This window comes from Ziziphus jujuba, chromosome 4, assembly GCF_031755915.1.
Source record: "Ziziphus jujuba cultivar Dongzao chromosome 4, ASM3175591v1".
Classification (NCBI taxonomy): Eukaryota; Viridiplantae; Streptophyta; class Magnoliopsida; order Rosales; family Rhamnaceae; genus Ziziphus; species Ziziphus jujuba.
Window position 1 is genome coordinate 2,606,283 of NC_083382.1, and position 19,047 is coordinate 2,625,329.

Below are 19,047 nucleotides of genomic sequence, written 5' to 3' on the forward strand. Positions count from 1 at the left end.
TGGCTATTCTGAAAGTAATGTTATACGTCTCATAACTAACTTCTGACTCAAGCATTACCCTTCCCTCACCTAGAAATAGGGAAATTTTGCTATTTCGCATAGTTGCACAATATTTTGGATGTTAATCCTAATTTAAAACAAACTACCAGTCCTTACAAGTGTATAAAAGTTCGTATCACGGACATGCCCAAGAACGAGACACAAGAGGCTTTTGCTATCCAGAGAAAGGATTTGAGGGCTAAAACCCCTCTTTGAAAGTTAGGGCTTGTCAAGCTATTGTTAAAGCAAAACTTTGCTCAATAATGTAATCACAATTAGATTAAGATATTAGAATTTACATCTACATCTAATGGAGACTGAAACACGTACTTGCCAAGCAAAGCTCAAATCAATAATGTAATGGTTAAAGCTTCTTTAGAATAAACCACCCTTGCAAAGCCTACAAGAAGAGGGCACAAGGAAACAGACTTTCTTCAAGTCACTCTTCCTCCCCTGTTTTCTAAGCATGATGTGCCACAATCGTGATTTATAAAGGAGGAAAAAAAAAAAAATGTTCCCAAGTTACATGTGGTGTAAAAGAAAATTGGAAGAGAAACGATAATTAGAACTTTATGGAAAATAAACATGAATGGGATACAATTTCCCCCAAGTTAAACTAACTAAAAGATAATCATATACAATTTCCCCCAAGATAAACTAACTAAAGGATAATCATATTTGACTTATAGGAAGTAGAGGGGTGTCAAACTTTCGATTTTTACCTCGCTGAATTATTGGATAAAACTTTTTTGGATTTGGCTCTACACAAAACAAGATATCAACTTCATAGAAATGAAAGCAAAGCGAGGTACTAAAATCAAAAGCATTTCCTTTTGAGGAGTTAACTATTGAACATGTGCGGTCCAACAGGAATACACAAGTATTACAAAATTGGACTAAAACTAGCCCGGAACTTTATCATTTTACAAGCACAATATATAAATACTATATTTCTTCAGTCGTTCTATCGTTTTCCATATGACCATAAAAAGCTATTCAAAACAAACTGCGGTGTATAAATATGAACAGAAGTACTGCCCAATTCTATCAAGAAAGCAAGTACTAACTATATACCACTTGCAAAAAGGAAAAAGTTGAGTGCCTAACCAGCATAGCTTACTAGCCTCAAAAACTCCATACAGCAATTCAGTAAGTTATCATCTATTACTACCATCATTCTTTGGCCAATCCAAAAACTTGAGCCCTTGAAGCGACAATGGTAGATAGCTCTGTGTGGCATCCGGATTGTCAGGAGTGTAAATATAGCCCTTGCCATACCCAATTTCCTTCATTAGCTTTGTAGGAGCATTCCTTAAGTGCAAAGGCACCCCTTCATTCTGTCCAACTGAGTCCCTTACCACCTTCTGTGCAGCCTCCATGGCTCGGTATACAGAGATAGATTTTGGTGCCAAAGCCAAATAAGCCACGCACTGTGCAAGAATCACATTGCACTCGGGCATTCCCAGAAAATGGCAAGCTTGGTAGCAAGCCACAGCCTGGTTTAGAGCCAAAGGATCAGCCAACCCAACATCTTCACTCGCAAACCGAATGAGCCTTCTAGCAATGTATAGAGGTTCTTCACCTCCTTCCAACATTCTTGCCAACCAATAAATTGCAGCATCACCATCACTCCCTCTCATGGACTTATGAAGTGCACTGATCAGATTATAGTGTTCCTCCCCAGCTTTGTCATACGCAAGATGCTTACACTGCAATGCCTCCTTGGCATCCTCCACATTCACAACAGCCACGGCCGCATTTTCCGACTCCGACTGCGTTGAAGCAGCCTCTCTGCTCACCCGGGCAGCTGCTGTGGTGGCTGAAATCTCCAGCGCATTGAGTGCCACACGAGCATCACCATCGCAATTGGCGGAAATGAATTCTACAGCCTCCTCATCGACACGAACCGGAATCCCCACACTGCCGTTCAATCCATGAACAGAATCATCAACTGCCCGCCTGAGGAGCAAAGCAAGATGATGAGGCTTCAAAGGGTGAAGAACAAGAACCCGGCAACGAGACAGCAACGGCGTGATCAAATGGAATGATGGGTTCTCAGTGGTGGCCCCCATGAACACAATGCTACCATCTTCAATGATGGGCAAGAATGAATCTTGCTGGGACTTGTTAAACCTATGAACCTCATCAACAAAAAGCACAGTTCTCTTCCCCTTGTTGCCAAAGCCACTGGCGTTGTTGTTTCGAGCTTTTCGAGCTTCATCAACAACCTCCCTCACATCCTTAACCCCACAAGTAACAGCAGAAAGCGAGACGAATCGATAAGAAGAGGGTTTGGGAGAGGAATTGAGGATGGCTTTGGCAATGGAGGTTTTCCCAGTACCAGGTGGACCCCAGAGAACAATTGAAGGAAGACGATCGCTTTCAATGGCGGAACGGAGCAAAGAATTGGGTCCCAGAAGATGGTCTTGCCCAACGACGTCGTCGAGGGTCCGGGGCCGCATGCGCTCGGACAAAAGCTGGTGGGAGTTGAAGGGTTTGTTAGCGGATTTGGAAGGAGGAATTGAGAGCTTGGGACGCTTGGAGAGAGGAGGAGAAGGGGCTGAAACGTCGTCGTAAGGGGCGTCGTCGTGTTCGATTGGGTGAGGAGGAGGAGGAGGAGGAGCAGATGTAGTGGGAGTGGGAGAAGGAGGAGAATCAATGGAGGGGGGTTTGGAGTGAAAGTGGAAGAAGCGATCGAGCTTTGGCTGGAATGGACGACCAGATGAAGATGGGGATGGGCTCGGGTTTGGGTTTGCGTTCGGGTTCGGGTTTGGGTTTGGGTTTGGGTTGGTGGGGTTGGAAGAGGGCATGGTGGAGGAGGAAGGGGGTTTGTGGTGGTGGAGAATCCATTCGGTGGCTTTGAGGGTGGATTTGCCGCCGGTGGCAGCGAGGGCTTGGGCGGCTAACTCGTATGGGAATCCCATACTCAGAAGCTGTTCCATCTCCATTCTCTTTAATTTCTTGGTTCTGGGTTTTCTTTTTTTTGGCTTTTCTTCTGTATTGTTTGCATGTGATGTGCCACTGCTATGCTAGCAATGATGATGGACTCCTCTCTTGAACTCCAATTCGGCGCAAAAAAGCAAAGAGGACTTAGGAACTGCTTTTATATGTCTTCCACCATGGATGCTATCATGGGAATTATGCGCCAACCCCTTTAAAACAGTTTAATTTCATGAAAATAATAATTCCAATTTGGCAAATTTAATAACTTTTATAAGTTTTTCAATATTTATGAAATGATTTTAAAAGGCCTAAAATCATTTGGGGCCAAAAAAAAATTATTCTCTTGTTCTTTGAGTCAAAAACAAAAAGTGTTTTTACTAAGTGGTTTCTACTTGATTACTTCCAAACTAATCCTATATTTATTTATTTTTTTAATGCAGAAAGTCCTTTATATTAATAATATTAATGTACACATATATAGATATAGCTTACATCAAAGCTTAAAATGGATTAACATTTACCATTGATAGGTTTGGTTTTGGTTGAATTAAATATTTGATAGGCTTGGATTTACTTGAATTAGTAGTTTGGTGAGGATTAGTTAATGTTATATTTCTATAAGATGATAACTTGGAATGATTACCTTTGGAGTTTAAATTAAAACCAAGTCGGCCAAATTCACTAGTAAAAACATCCATTTTAGCGTTGTTTTATTATTATTATTATTATTTTGTTTTCTAGTTAGAAAATAGAAAAAAAATTTCCAAAAGAAAAAATAAATAAATAAAAGATTAGAGATTAGCGTGCCTAGCGAGTGAACCCATTTGGGTCGATCAGAGCAATATTTTACTTTCTTGCAGAAAAGTTGAGATTGAAGTTGTTACGTCTAGTAATACTCTACTTATATCTTTAATTCTAAGTCACTTATTCCATAAATCCCTCTTTACCTTGTTAAGTTGGGAACGCATACCTATATTTTTTAGCAGAGCCACCAAATAAGCATCAAGAATCTTGAAATAAGAATGTTTGAGAAATACTCAAACTAAAAATGTTGAATCTCATAACAATTTGTATGCATTATTATTATTATTATTTCCGATTTTCATCTTCCACAAGCACAATTTCAATAAATAATGTTTAATATTTTTTTAAATGAAACATAATGACTTAAAGTTTAGATTGCGTTAAGTACATGAAACCATTATCTAAAAGAAGTTTGGTGGTTTCACGCTGTCATTCATAAACAGCTTTAGATGACCGTCAATAGATAGCATCTCAAACTAAAATTTTAGATACTACCATGTAAGATAATATATGCATCCAAATCAAAAAATGCATCATCAATATCTTTAGATAAAGCTATGAGCTTTTTGCCTTTGTCATCCTTCAACTATTTTGGAACCCTCTACTTATGCATTGAGAAGGATCAAGTATAGTCTCCATGATCGATCCCATCAAGATTGTAGACTTAACTCTTAAGTAAGATTGTAGGCTTAACTTCTAAGTATTGTCTTGCACTGTAAAGAAAAGACTTGGACGGAATTTTGATGTTATACGTGTAGATGCTGGCATAATCCTTAATGAACACAGTTTTGCCTTTGTTATCCTTCTACCCCCTTTTTGTTAGCTTTCCTTCTTTTGCATTGGAAAGCATCAAGTATAAACTTTGAATAAAATCGAAATAAGATTATAGATTTAAATTCTATTTAACTTTCTATTTTGCTTTTTTCTTTACTTTAAGTATTTTTTTTTTGGGAATAAAATCACTTTTTATTGATTTTGATTATAAATATTTTTAAATGTCTAGGACATTTTTTAAAAATTATCTAAACATTTTCAATCTTTTAAAATTTATATTAAACAGAATTTTAGTTTTTAAATATCATTTTATATTTTTTAAAATACTATCTTATATCGTCAAGCAATTTTGATGTTATATATTTAAATACTTGTAAAATACTTAATGAACATAGTGTTAATTTCTAAAGGTTTAAACTTGCCATAAACATTTTGAATTCCAAACAATTCTCTCATGTAACTTTTTCATTATATTATTTATCTCATGATTTTGGGTTGGCTAAAGGAACAAGGCCTTTTTCCTATTATATTTTTACTTTTGTTTTTTAAATAATATTTGAATCTTTGATAGAAAAGTTGGCTTCGAAATTGTCGAATGATTTTCAGAAACATTGTCAACAAACTTATATTCATGTCTAAATCATTGATATCATAAGTGGTATTACAGTCACCATAACTATAGCATGACTATAGATTCTATGTGGACTCCACAAATAATGTAATGTAATCACAATAGAAATAATATATATAATATACCAGTACAATAACTTCTCTTTTCTTTTCCTTTTTTTTTTTTTTTTTTTGGGTATATTTGTCAGATTTTAATAACAATATTATATATACAAATGTAATTGAATTGCCAATGTCATAGCTCACATCCAAATTATGCTGTAAAGTACCTTTCCTTTTCACAAGTTGGATCAAACATACAAGACCAAGCTTTTTTGGGAAATACTATATATATTTTTTTATCTATTTATTTTTTGTAATTTATTAGGCTCGTAATTCTAAGATTACGGCAATACTACAGGGAGCTTATATCCAAGTTTGGAGAAGGCTATCAAAATCAAAACTTTCATTAAAAAAGAAAAGAAAAAAAACTTATTATTATACCTTTTGTTCCTAGAACATAAATGTCCCGTTCATATAATTCATTGTTAACTAAAATATTATATTTTTGAACATAACGCAAGGATTTGACCGATTTACTATGTCTTTGAAATCATTATTCTTTAAGAATTTTCAGTATGAATTTTGAAAAGGGCATCTAAATTGACCCAAAACCCAACAAGGATCCGAGAAAATATAGCCGTTGAAGAAAGGTTTGAAATTGTTCTTAGTTCTTCTCTGCATTACAATTAACAAGAAAGATACCAAAATTCGAAAATGCAATCTGTAAGAAAAAAAATAATATAAATTAACCAAAATTGTAATAAAATATTAAAGTTAGTGGCGGAGATGTTCAGTTGGGTCAGAAAAAGATAATACAGACCCAAAAAACAAAACTAATCTAACGGCTCTATTACTTTCAGAAAATTCCCTCCCCTTCTTACAAATTTGAATTACTTTCTCTCTCTTTCTCTTTCTCTTTCTCTTTCTCTCTCCTCCTTAAATGAAATAGAAAAACCCCCAAAAAACCTAATACCATTTTGAAAACAAAAGATGTTTCTTGGGCTGCTCACTTCCATAATTCTCTTTTCTTTCCCTTATCTCTTTCTCTCCATCTTCTAATTCAAATTTCTTTTCTCTCCCCATTTATTTTCCCAACATTTTCAGACTTTCCTCAACAATGGGTACTTGTTTTAGCAAGAAGAAACCCTCTTCTTCTTCTCCTCCCACTATTCCTTCTTCTGCTGTTGCCGATTCTGGGAATGCTGCTAAATCTTCAGCGACGGTTATGGCGGATCTAAACAATCGCAAACCCGACAACCCCTCCAAAGCTGAAAACACTGAGATGGTGAAGATGAAGCTGAAACCAGAGAAGGCTAAGGAAAAGCAAGAACAAGAAGCTGAAGAAGAACAACAACAACCAGCTACGGTGAAAAAGGAGATCTTTGTCATCAAACACAGGAAGAGCCATGAAGGTAGCAGAGAAAGAGATTCCAAAAACCCATCTTTCCAACAAAATGGACTACAAATTAGAGCAAAAGCCGATGGGGTTGCTTCGCCTTCGGCTTCTTCGCCAATCGAAGTGGCTTCTGTTGAATCGGTGGAAAACAAAGTTCCGGCAGCGGCGGTGGCTATGGGAGTGGGTGTGAGGACCTCCAGCTGTACTAAAGAAGAGGTGGATGCCATTCTCATACAGTGCGGAAGGCTCAGCCGGAGCTCTTCCGGTAAAGCTGCTTCTTCTTCGGCTTCTTGCGATCGGGGAAGGAAGTATTCCGGTTCGAAAAGGAGCTATGATTTCGACCACTGCGAGAACGATGCTGCAATTGCTGCCTTCGATGACAAGAAGAATGAGAACAACGAGTTTGATGGTGATGAAATGGCGACGGAGAAACGCCATAGCCATAGGCAAAGAACTCGGCAATCTTCGAGAGCTTCTCCTTCTTCTCAAGGAAGAAGAAGAACCCCAAGCAGGGAAAGAGACGGCCAGCAAAGATCCAGTAGCAGAGAGAGACGGGTTAGTCGGTCTCCCGGAAGACGGTCATCGGAGACCTCTGGAAACAACCATTCCAGTACTACCAATGGGGCTGCTACTACCGGTAATAGCGGTAATACCGGAAGTACTAATCGGCCAGGGAAGATGGTCTCGGTCCCTGCAACCATTTCTTCCTTGGTGATGGACAAGAGCAACAATGGAGATCAATCCGCTACAGCCACCAATGGAACAATTAAGAGGATTTCTGTGAAGAGAAATGTCGGCGAACCAGCAGCAGCAACAATGGCGGGTTCAAGGACAGCTGCATCACCTCGTGCTCAGTCTCCTTCAAGAGGAAACGCCATTGCTAAAGCTTCAAACGAAGTTCATCAACATCAACAGCAACAGCAACAACAACAGCCTTCACTCAGCCGAAACTCCTCAAGAAAAGCAGAGCAATCTCCCTACAGAAGGAACCCATTGAGCGAAATTGACCCGAACTCTCTCCAATATCCACAAGCACACAACAACAACAACAATATCAATCGGTCACAGCAAACCAAGTTCAAAAGAGAAACTGATCAGGAAGGTCAAGAAATCCACTTTGTTCTCAATCAGGTAAGCTTAAATAAAAAATCTGAAAAAAAAAAAAAACTTCACCCACTTTTCATTTCTGATTGTAAAATGTCTTAACTTGGTTAATCAATTTTGAATCATCCTCCAAATTGATGCAGAAACCAAATGTGGAAATGAACAAGACCATGAATATAGTTCCTCAAGGTGGTTCTAACTACAGAACAAACAGCAGAGGAACAATGGACAACAACCATAACAACAACAAGGTTGTGAACCTTCCAGCTCAGCCTCCAATGGCTGGACCTCAATCACTGACTAGAACCAGATCTTCTCGGAGATCCAGAGATTTAGACATCGATCCAGAAAATCTCTTGAACCCAACACCATCTTATACAAGACTTTTGCTTGAAGACATCCAGAATTTCCACCAAAAGAGCACCACCACCACCAACGTTGCCACTGTTGTCTCTCTACCTCCATGTGTGAGCAAAGCTTGCTCCATTCTCGAAGCTGTTGCCGATCTCAATTCCACTACAAGTTCCAACCTTTCCTGTTCCTTCTCAGAAGACCGAACAACCCCACCACCACCGCCGAGCAATGGCTATAACTATTCATTGGCTGCCAACCTTGTAGGAAAAAACATGTCAGAGAAAGACCCGTTTGTGGAATCCGAGGTAATAAGCAATGACGATCTGACTGAGCCGAGTTTCCATAAATATGTGACAGTGAGAAGAGGAGGAGTAGATATGGAGGACCAAGAATCCTCGGGTAGCAACAGCTTTGTTGGTGGTGTTCATCAACAGCAATGGTCTTCCTCGTGGGAACCCAACTCGGCTGATTCCACAGATTGCTGGACTTCAAGGTCGAAGAGTCCAGTGAGCATGGACATGGCTGAAGCGGAAGCCGAAGAAGAGGCTTGGAGGAGAGTCAGTGGAAGAAAAAGCGGAGGAATTGGGCGTGGTAGGCTCGGTGGAGCCTCCAATAAAGGTCTTCATGCTATTCCTGTGGCTGCAGCTGCTGCTTCCTCGTATTAGTGAAAATGGCTTCTCTTTTTTCCATTTTTTGTTCATTATTTCAGTTTGTATTAGTACTTTTAGTTGGATTTCCAGAGGAAGAGATCTCTCTCTTTTTCTTTTTCTCAGCTGTTCATGGAGTTGCAAACTTGCAACCACTTTTCTTTCATTATTTTTTGTTTTATTTAGAATCAAAGCCATTGATTTTCCATGCATGTTCTATTGCTCGCAGAGTGTATTCATTAGTTTCTTTGCACTGTAGCAAAATGGAATGGGAATGAATGAGTGCTGTATGGAAAATTTTGCGAATTCCAAGGATAATTTAATTTTGAACCACAACAGGAATCTAATTCCAGTTCTTACAAAGATCTATAAACTTCCAGTATTATAACTAATTTTCTTTTGGACATAATCGTCATAGTAATATAAGCAATTTGAGATGTGAATATTGTTGAATAAACCAATGAGATTTATATTTGACTACGGATAGTTACACAATTTGTAGTGATTTTTTGATGAGTATTAAAAGAGAAAGGTCCAAGAAGGAAAAAATGAAAAAGTTGTGATTTCAGGTTGGACTTCAATTTTTCACAACTTTGTTTGGTAGCAAATTAATGGAGGGGTAAAGTTGACTCCAGCACAAGTTGCTGCCCAACAACTTGACAATGGGGACCAAATTTCTATTTCAGCGTATTTTGGTAAACGACTGTTTATGGTCATACTATTCCTTTATTTTTATCTGGTTTCGGTTTTGAATGATTAAATTGAAGCCCCAGAGCCAAAAAAAACTTCTTATTCATTTTATAACAGAGATTGTTACAGAGGTCTTGAATACCTTGAGTAAATGCTCTGCTCTACAACTAAAAGCATCAAACAGAAGTTACCCTTTAGATACCACAGTTTACAACCAAATTGGCTTTGGAGATCAGCTCCAGCAGCGTCAAAATATGCTCTTCTTACTGCTTCTGACTGCATCTTTTTGACCTGTAATTACCGTAATTGCAGCACATTCATGGCAAAAACACTCTATTCCTGTCCGTTTCCTTTCGAAGCGAGATCTCAGCAGCGTGCATATATAGACTATTATACATCTCCATTCATAGGAGTAAGAGTAGAGGCATAAGGAGATCCCGCTAGCCAACCGACCTCAATTCTTTTTCGGTTCAAGTTATATGCATTTTTATCGACCATGTAAATTATTCCAAGCTACTCTTGTAGTTAACCATGTATATTGCTACCACTGTAACAACTGCGCCTACCAGTTGCAAAGGTGAGAAAGTCTCACCAAGATATAGAAACCTGCGATTTGACAGAAGGATAATCTAATGGTTGATTACTTGGGCTAAGGCAGGTGTCAAATTTGCTTTCAATGAGAAAAATATTCAAAACTAGATAGTTGAGTGTTAATAGCATTGCAGATATGTTTTCTTTTGCCCTGTATGGTTGAATTGAATAATCTTACCCAAAAATTGAAGCAAACATTGGGGTTAGAAATGTAAGTGAGCTGAGCTTTGTCAGACTACCTGAAATGCATTAGCAAGCAAGTCAAATCTAAAAAGAAATACACCTTGGATTTCTAGAATGGATATATAAGCAAATTGAAGATTGCTGAAATTTTAATGAAAGATTAAAAATTAGTAAGAAATGGAGAGAAAACCCTTTGTTGCGCTGTAGAAGTACACCCCATAGCTTATAGCACTTCCAAAAATAGAGGTATACAGGAGTGCTAATGTATCATTCGCTGTAAACTCCCCAAGATTCCCGCTGAAAGCATTATCATGATTCAGAACTGAGATTGCAAGGAGTGGAAGACCTCCAATAACCATGTGCTGTGACAGTAATAGCATGTATTAGTCCGCACAAGAACCATTCTTTTCTTGAATTAATTTCTCGATAATAAGACAAACAATAAGTGATTATTGAGTAGATAAAACATACCCATCCAGTTGCCATAACAGGATCAGAATACTTGGAAACCCAGCGGACCATAACTGTGCCGACTGCCATGCTCTGAGCTGCAAGAAGCATCCACCACTCACCACTTCCCCATAATGAAAAGTTACTTTGATCAAAAGACAGTGCAGGAACCTGCAGAAGAAAAGCTTAGCATCACAAAGAAGCACATCACTCAACGAAACAAAATCACTAAATAGTGGTAGAAAAGAAAGGACAAAAACTTAAAAAAGTGACAGCAATACATCAAGCATATTTGCATAATCACTACCGATATGTATACATTCTTTTTGTATGAATTATTTAGCTTGTTTGAACTGAAACTATTCACCATTTTGTGTATAACTTTAATAAAAAGTAACAACTAACAGAGAATGGCCTAATTATGTTTGCATCAGAAGCTTGGTAGAGAATTTCATATTTAGACTTCTATTAACTTGAGAGAGAGGCTAGAATAGCATCTAAATAGCAACCAACCACCCAAAAGTAAAAATACATGAAAATGGAACAGTGAAGTTAGGTGCTTTAATTATTATTAAAAGGTTGAAACTTCACAAATTCCTCCAAGCCTGATGAACAAGTATTTTTATTCTAAAGGTTGTCAAAGAGACATTGACACTCCATCACTAGTTATAACACCTAAAACCGCGGAATTAAACCAACTTCTGAAGTACTCTCAAACAAACTACTCAAGACATTTGATGTGTTGAAACAAGCAACTCTCCAACAAACAAATTAACAAAGGACAATGAAGTGTCAACATAAAGAAGGTATAGGAAATCAAGTCGTGCATTTTTAAAAGCACAGCTAAGCATAAATGGTTTAAATTAGCAATACTACTAGACATGTAGTGATGAATGTTCCTATATAAAAACTCCTGGAAATAAATTGGTGAATCTTAAGTCAGAGAAACATCTAAAACAATCGACGTAAAGTATGTACAATGAAAGAACCAAATTTCATTAATGCACAGAGGACCAAAGGTTTACCTCAAGAAGTAAGAGCCCTATAACACCAAGCACAAGCCCTGCAGCTCCAACAAAACCAATGGACTCTCCAAATAACAAAGCTGCAAGTATAGCCACTGTCAAAGGTTGTGAGTCAATTATCACCTGCAATGTATTAAATCCAATCATCCAAAGCCAACAAAAAACTTTGAAATGCTAATCTTTTTCCACAATGTTTACTCATTCATTATCTTGAAACTGAAACCGCTATATGCACAATTCCTATATAAACTACCGAAATTCTAAGAAACCCACTTACACTACCCAATCCAGCGGATGTTCTCTCCAATCCTTGAGCAAGAAACCCTTGGAAACAAGCTGCATCAACAAGTCCAAAAAGGGCAATGGAAAGCCAAGCAACGAGACCTGAAGGGAAGGGTCGGCCTCGAGAGGCAGCGAAACCAACAAGGAGGAAGCCAGCAGGGATGAGACGGAAGGCAGAGACGAAGAAAGGTCCAGCCTTTGGAAGCACCTCTTTCATGGCTACCATGGCAGTTCCCCAGAAGAAGAAGGGAGAGACCAACACCGCCCATTCCCACGCTTCTTCTAGCGGTATGAACAAAAGGCTCTGTTGGGTTTGGTCCTGGGTTTCGGTTTCGATCTGGGTTCGCTCTGACGACGACGAAGAAGAAGAAGAAGAAGAAGAAGGGGAAGAAGAGACTAGGCACTCAACGTCGAGGCCTGTACCTACGCAATCGACGTCTGAGAATGAAGATGAAGATGGAGATGGATCTTCGAGGTCATTTTCAGTACCTGAGGTAGTGCAATTGACAACTTTGTTGATGGGTTTGCGTGGAAGAGCATTGAATTCGATCCCACGAACAGAGAAACCAGTAGAAATTGAAGAAGAAGAAGAAGAAGAAGAGAAATGAAGATTGATTGAGGCATTGTTTCGTTTCCTGACTCCGAAATATCGCCGAGTTTGCTGCGGAATCTGGATTATATAACTGTTGCAGCAACAGGTTGAGGAACACCAACTCATTTTCTTTGAATTTTTTTTTTTTAAATTTATTTGTTTTTCGTGGTGTTTTTAGGATTGTTTTATTATCATGTTCGGTGAAACAGCTTGTTTCAGAAAAAAAACAGAGAGTAAGAAAATCGCAGTGAACTGGCCACTGGTGTAAGCCGACATGTAACTGTCTTGACCACACAACCAATCTGAATATGCGTTCAGAAAATAATTATAATAATCCGCTCGCAGTGCTCAGTGATAACATGGATATAGTTAATCTATTTTTATTTTATCTTAATTTATTATAATATTGACGATTAGACATGTAATAAACTAATAATTCAGTAAAAAAGGGCAACTTTTTTTTAGGAGTAATCCCATTTTAATGTATCAAAATATATATATATATCTAAAGCATACGTGGCCACTTTTTGGCCAAAAACTATGAATTTTTTGGTTTGACCAGAAAATAATAATAAATACTAAAAGTGCTCTAAAAAAAATATGAATTGATACTTTTTCAAATAAATATTTGAAAATTTTAAAAAATAGATATTAAATATATTAATTAAAATATAAAAATATCAAAAATAAATTTAAAGATATTTTGTATTATGTATAATTTAATTTTTTATTATTTATTTTATTTTAATTATGAAATACTTATTAATAAAATTATTACAAAAATAAATGTTATATAGAATAGATGCTTATGAATTGCATTTCCCAACAAGTCTATATTTGCATCCCAAGCCGTGAATTTTACGCGTTGATTGACAAACATTCTGGATTCTCAAAAAATACAAATACTATAAATTATTTAAGCATGAAATAAACGAGTCAGTAAGTCATAAAACATGATGACCAAAACTCAATTTACAATTTGCAATAAAAATTTACAAATTAGATGATGTGGATCCTCACTATAGATTTTTGTACCAACCCAACGTACTATAAGTGCTTAGCCCTTTTTTTTTTGGGGGGGGGGGGGGCAGCTAAACCTACTCCACATGCTTAATTATATATATATATATATATATATATATATATATTAATATTAATTTAGCCATGTAATTCTCTGTTTGCTTTTCTGTTTTGCCGTTCTTTTGTTGGTTATGTGTATAACTTGAAAAGTGGCCATAACATTTTACTTGTTGGGAAAAAATATGCTATGATACAATGAGGTAATATTGGTAGTATAATTTTCAACAATAATTTCTCTCCATATTCAAGTATTGTGAGTCTACAATCTCCCAATCATCAATATAAATAGTTTATTAAATAAATCAGTAACATTTAAACAATATGTTAATTAATTAGTCTAACCAAGGTTTCTATACAATATAATTTACATAGAGCATTTCATTTTTTGATTACTTCCACGTTAGTGTTGTACCTTGTCACTTTCATATAGGTTATCTGGATTTTGGAAACAAAGAGTGAATATATAATATGATTTATGTTGTGAATATTTTCTTAGATAGAATGTTGTAAATATCATATACTTCTCAATAAGTTTATACATTTGCATGTCTTATAACATTTTTAATGGTCTATTTATTGTTGGATTTTTTTTATCATGTCAGAAAAATAAATAATCATTAAAAAAAAAAAAAAACTCTCCAATGAGTTTGTATAAATATACTATCAAGCTAACATAGTTTAAAAAAAAAATTAAAAAAAAGATAATGTTAAGAAGACCTTTGCTTCTGAAAAATTTATTAGACATTTTCAAATTTCTTAAAAAATAATTTTTTAAAAAAAAATCAATTATTTCAGAAATAATTATAATAAAATATTTAATTAATTAATAATCATTAATAATTTTTATATATATTATCAACAGAGAATACTTTTAAAATTGAATATATATTAATGCCATATAAATTTAGATAATCTTAATTTCTATGCCATATAAGTGTCACACTTGGCACTGTCTATTATTATTTTTTTTTTTCCGCCATATAAAAAAAATTGACAATGATTCCAAAAAAAAAAATAATGATTATCCAATAAATTTGTTTAAATATCCTATCAAGCTTATATAATAAGAAAAAAGATAGATATTGTTAAGATGATCTTATATTTTTTAAAAGTTTATCAGAGATTATAAAGTTTATTTTAAAAAGTATAATTTTTATAAAAAAAAAATAATTTTATTAAAAAAAACAATAATAATAAAAATATATGTAATTAATTAATAACCATTAATAAAAATATACAAAAATAATTTTAAAATTATGTGTTCATTTATAATATCTAAATTTAGATAATATCAACTTTTACACTACATAAATAATAATCTGCATTCACAGTTGAAAATGGCCTCAGTGATATCCTCTCTAACATTAATTTGCAAGCATACAGCTCCCTTCTTATTCAAAGCCAAATATTATTTTTGAAAATGATACCATCTCGTCCTCGAGAGGCTTTCTTTATATTTTATTATTCAATTTCGTGAACCAAAAATTACTTTGAAAAATACCTAATTATTTGCACGGTCAAATGATTATTGTGACACGTTTGCAACATAATATGTCATATACTCTTAAAATCTATTATATTGATACAGACATGGTCAACAATTATACATATATAAATTATTGCATCGAAATATCTTAATTTTTATAAAATTGAAATATTCTAATTACATAATTTTTTATTTTTTTTCCCAAAAAATTTCTTAAGAGTTAGAGATTAATTATATGTAATCTTTTGGGAAACATCTTTTGATGAAAACAAATTACATGTAAGCAGGAAAGGGGGATTTTAGTAGAACCCTTGATCTGAAAATATAATCTTGAATTTTACGATTGGGCCACCCTACAAATACAAAAGTGCTATATTAGTTTGGGTTGCTCAACAAATCGTGATTTTACTTGTTCTCTTTCCTAATATCCGCATTTCAAAGCTGTGAAAAGTTTTTTTTTTTTTTTTTTTTGGAGATGAGCTAAGCTATGTGGTCATTTTAATGAGTATGAAATCTTGGTTAAAGTCAAAAGGACTTTAGGTGATGAAACTAGCCAACCTTCACAAAAATTGAGCCGTTGGTATGAAGCGTGTAACTAAAAAAGTCATGGAAGGCAACATCGACCCAGTTGGATGTTTGACTTGGTCATGTCATGTGAACGTATCTGTATTTATTTCAAAATCAGACTCAGTTTTTAATCTATCTATTGGAACCTTCTATTCGGAGCCAATGTATCAAAACCATTGACCCTTTATTAGATGCTTGCTTTTGTGTTTATTTATTTCTATAATTTGGTTATACTTCCTAAGCAAACTCATCTTTTATTCTTTTAACCCAGCTAGTGGCAAAATAAAATGTTATAATAATACTAAATTTGATCTGAAGAGATTTAAAATAGAACTGGTAATTAAGACATATTTAAGAAGTGGGAAGAAGATAGAGGAGATTGAAAAAAAGAAAAAAAAAAAAGTTTTGTTTTAGTTTCTCTAAAACATAGAAGCAGAAAAAAAAATATCATGTAAAAATACAAATCCGCTTTATATTAATTATACCCTCAAATTAATAAATTAGTTAAGACGAAGATTAAAGAAAAGTGATGAAAGAAAATGAATTATTTATTGGAATTTCTTGCAACATCTGTCAAATCTAAGGTTTTCATTGAATGAAACTTTTATAATAAGTAGATGAGAAAAGGCCAAAAAACATAATATAGTTTCCTTCCAATCAAATGGATATTGAGTTACCTGCTCAATTTTGGTCTTCACGAAATAAAATATTGTTCAATTGAACGCATGCCCCTGATCGATAAGTCTATTAATGTCGTTGTCGTATTTCGTGAACCATTCAATAACTTGTGCAACTCATTAACAGGACCTTATTCCTTTTTTTACCTTATTTTATTGCTTAATTTTCCATCCTTTTTACCTTTTTCTTACTATTTTACTCTTGTTGACCAAGTACCCTTCAATGTTTGGTTCAAGAGAGAGGGATTTCCCTTTATAATTGCTGTCTTAAAAATTAAGTATATATACATATATATCCTTAGTTAAGACCAAATATCTCTAACACTTTATGGTATTTAAGATCTAAGCTTAAATCTTGTCACACCTTAGATAACACCTGACTTGTTTGGCCAGAAAGAAAAAAAAAAAAAATGAAGGAAAAAGAGACTAAGACATGTGATGAGTGCATACGAATCTTCAAAGACGTATTATTATTTTTCTAGATAAGACGAATCTTCAAAGACTTCTTAAGCAATACGGCTCCAATATTTCTGATGTTGTAATTTGAAGCCGTGTGGATGGACCTATCGATTTGTACATACTTAGACATCCATAAGCATATATATTTTCAACAAATTTTTAGATACTGATTTGTGTTTTTTTTTTTTTTATATGACATAAAGTTGATATATTATAATTATCCATTTTTTACTTTCAAAAAAAATAATAATAAATAATGTATCCATTTATCATGAAAAAAAAATTAATTAAAAGAAACACGTTGCTAATAGTTACGCTTATTGTTGAAAAAGGGAATAAGAAGAAGGACGACATATAATTATAAGATTAATTATTTTAGAAAATGTCTAAGTTGTACATTCTGTTCTGTTCTCATTTCCATGTTTAAAAGTTAAATTCTTTTTGTCTACTTTAATTATTTATTTATTTATTCATATATTTTTTGAAAGATTGTCTACTTTAATTAGAGATAAATCTTAAAGTTGAAAATTAAAATATATCATGTTGCAAGTAGTTAACGCGTGAATAGCTTTGAAATTAACTAAGGGAAAGTTCGTTAGCGTATAAAAAAGAAATATATACAAAAATCTCATTTTGCACACGTTGATATTTTGTACTCTAAGGTAAAGAAATATATATATATATATATATAATGTGGGAACTCCCCCACATACATATATGATCTTCCAAGAAGCCGACGCTCTAACCTCCATTCTCAAAGTCAATAAAAGAAGCTTCATTAATTCAAACCATCTCTGTATATCAATATATATATATATATATATATATAAACCTTCTCTTCCTAAGCAAAAAATTTTTTTAGATTCATCTACAAAAAGGGAAAGAAAAAGGAGAAATAGAGATTTCACTCCAAAAATTCATCAATGGCAGAAAATCAGAGAATCCATCCAGTGCATGATGTAGAGGCACCACCACCGCCATCGTCATCGCCGAGGCCTTCACCGGAAGCTCCATTGGTACCCCGAGGAGCTTCGAGATCCGATAAAGGCGATCCGGCCGCCACAGCCGATATCTACCAACCTCGTCCAGGGCGAACATTTCCGGTGACGCACTCCAAACCACCAAAGAAGAAGCGAAGCTGCCTATGCAAGTGCATGTGCTGGACTTTGTTGATCATCTTCCTCATCATTGTCGTCATCGGTGCCACCATCGGTATCCTCTGGCTTATCTTCCAACCGAAATTACCAAAATACTCCATCGACAAGCTAGAAATCACGCAGTTCAACCTCAGCAACGATCAGAGCTTGTCGGCGACGTTCGACGTGACGATCATGGCGAGAAACCCTAACGAGAAGATAGGAATATACTACGAAGGAGGAAGCCACATAACGGTGTCGTACAACGGGACGCAGCTGACGGAAGGAGCTCTGCCGAAGTTCTACCAGGGCCACGAGAACACCACGCAGATAGTCGTCGGATTGGCCGGGCAAACCCAGAACGCGACGGGCCTTTTGTCTTCGCTCCAACAGGAACAGCAGCAGACTGGACATGTCCCTCTGAAACTTAGGGTTAATCAGCCTGTGAAGATCAAGCTTGGACAGTTGAAGCTTCCAAAGTTGAAGTTTAGGGTCAAGTGCACATTGAAGGTCAATGCTGTTTCTGCAAACGATGTGATTAGCATTCAAGATAGCAGCTGTAGTTTCAAGTTGAGGTTATAAATCATTCACTATCATACATAAATATTAGGATTTTATATTATATACTCTATATATGCGCTATATAATATATATTTTTGCTGTATTGATTTTATTTTTTTAAATCTTTTTGGATCCTTTTTTTTTTTTTTTTTCCACTTTTTTAATGATCATCTAGCTATTCTTTACATGTATAGCTAGTGGACTTTAATCCCCACATGGGTGCTATATCTATGGCTTTGTATTATTATTATTTTTTTTCAATTTTGGATTAATTTTTACATTTTTTATATAATTTATTGTCATTTTATCTATTTGTTTATTGCAGTGATTACATTGAATTTTTCTGTTAATGTGATTAATCTGTTCAAAAATAAAGTATAACTTCATATAAGTTAGGCCAACAAAGAGAAGAATTAAGTAACCCCGAAAAGAAATGTGTTCTAGACAAACAGCTGTACAATTTAATTTCGTTCAGAAATATCTTCCTCCATGAACAAGAACGGTTTGGAGTTTGGACTAACAGGGCAAATTCTTG

At 35.1% G+C, this 19,047-nt stretch overlaps 4 protein-coding genes across 4 annotated transcripts; 2 read left to right on the forward strand and 2 right to left on the reverse strand.

Moving 5' to 3' along the window:
- Positions 1-851: 851 nt before the first annotated feature.
- On the reverse strand, positions 852-3,179 carry LOC107415985 (uncharacterized). Its single transcript, XM_016024436.4, has one exon. The coding sequence runs from the start codon at positions 2,985-2,987 to the stop codon at positions 1,197-1,199; it is 1,791 nt and encodes a 596-aa protein (XP_015879922.3). The 5' UTR covers positions 2,988-3,179; the 3' UTR covers positions 852-1,196.
- Positions 3,180-6,036: 2,857 nt separating this feature from the next.
- Positions 6,037-8,957, forward strand: LOC107415988 (uncharacterized protein At1g65710). The gene is made up of 2 exons (XM_016024439.4): positions 6,037-7,759; positions 7,876-8,957. Exons 1-2 carry the CDS (start codon positions 6,350-6,352, stop codon positions 8,749-8,751), a joined length of 2,286 nt encoding a protein of 761 aa, XP_015879925.2. The 5' UTR covers positions 6,037-6,349; the 3' UTR covers positions 8,752-8,957.
- A 548-nt stretch (positions 8,958-9,505) lies between these two features.
- Positions 9,506-12,863, reverse strand: LOC107415986 (WAT1-related protein At3g02690, chloroplastic). Its single transcript, XM_016024437.4, has 6 exons — positions 11,950-12,863; positions 11,673-11,795; positions 10,669-10,818; positions 10,388-10,559; positions 10,193-10,253; positions 9,506-10,029 (listed from the first exon to the last, which is right to left on the reverse strand). The coding sequence occupies exons 1-6, from the start codon at positions 12,670-12,672 to the stop codon at positions 9,927-9,929; spliced, it is 1,332 nt and encodes a 443-aa protein (XP_015879923.2). The 5' UTR covers positions 12,673-12,863; the 3' UTR covers positions 9,506-9,926.
- A 4,667-nt stretch (positions 12,864-17,530) lies between these two features.
- On the forward strand, positions 17,531-18,823 carry LOC107415991 (NDR1/HIN1-like protein 6). Its single transcript, XM_016024441.4, has one exon. The coding sequence runs from the start codon at positions 17,739-17,741 to the stop codon at positions 18,531-18,533; it is 795 nt and encodes a 264-aa protein (XP_015879927.2). The 5' UTR covers positions 17,531-17,738; the 3' UTR covers positions 18,534-18,823.
- The last annotated feature ends 224 nt before the right edge of the window (positions 18,824-19,047 follow it).

What these genes read in the sequence shown, in the direction of transcription:
- LOC107415985 (XM_016024436.4), bottom strand. Translation starts at nt 2,987, where the DNA reads ATGGAGATGGAACAGCTTCTGAGTATGGGATTCCCATACGAGTTAGCC.
- LOC107415988 (XM_016024439.4), top strand. Translation starts at nt 6,350, where the DNA reads ATGGGTACTTGTTTTAGCAAGAAGAAACCCTCTTCTTCTTCTCCTCCC. An exon ending in TCCACTTTGTTCTCAATCAG is followed by an intron (nt 7,760 to 7,875) that starts GTAAGCTTAAAT and finishes AAATTGATGCAG; the next exon opens with AAACCAAATGTGGAAATGAA.
- LOC107415986 (XM_016024437.4), bottom strand. Translation starts at nt 12,672, where the DNA reads ATGAGTTGGTGTTCCTCAACCTGTTGCTGCAACAGTTATATAATCCAG. An exon ending in CATCCGCTGGATTGGGTAGT is followed by an intron (nt 11,796 to 11,949) that starts GTAAGTGGGTTT and finishes AATACATTGCAG; the next exon opens with GTGATAATTGACTCACAACC. An exon ending in TAGGGCTCTTACTTCTTGAG is followed by an intron (nt 10,819 to 11,672) that starts GTAAACCTTTGG and finishes TTTCTTCTGCAG; the next exon opens with GTTCCTGCACTGTCTTTTGA.
- LOC107415991 (XM_016024441.4), top strand. Translation starts at nt 17,739, where the DNA reads ATGGCAGAAAATCAGAGAATCCATCCAGTGCATGATGTAGAGGCACCA.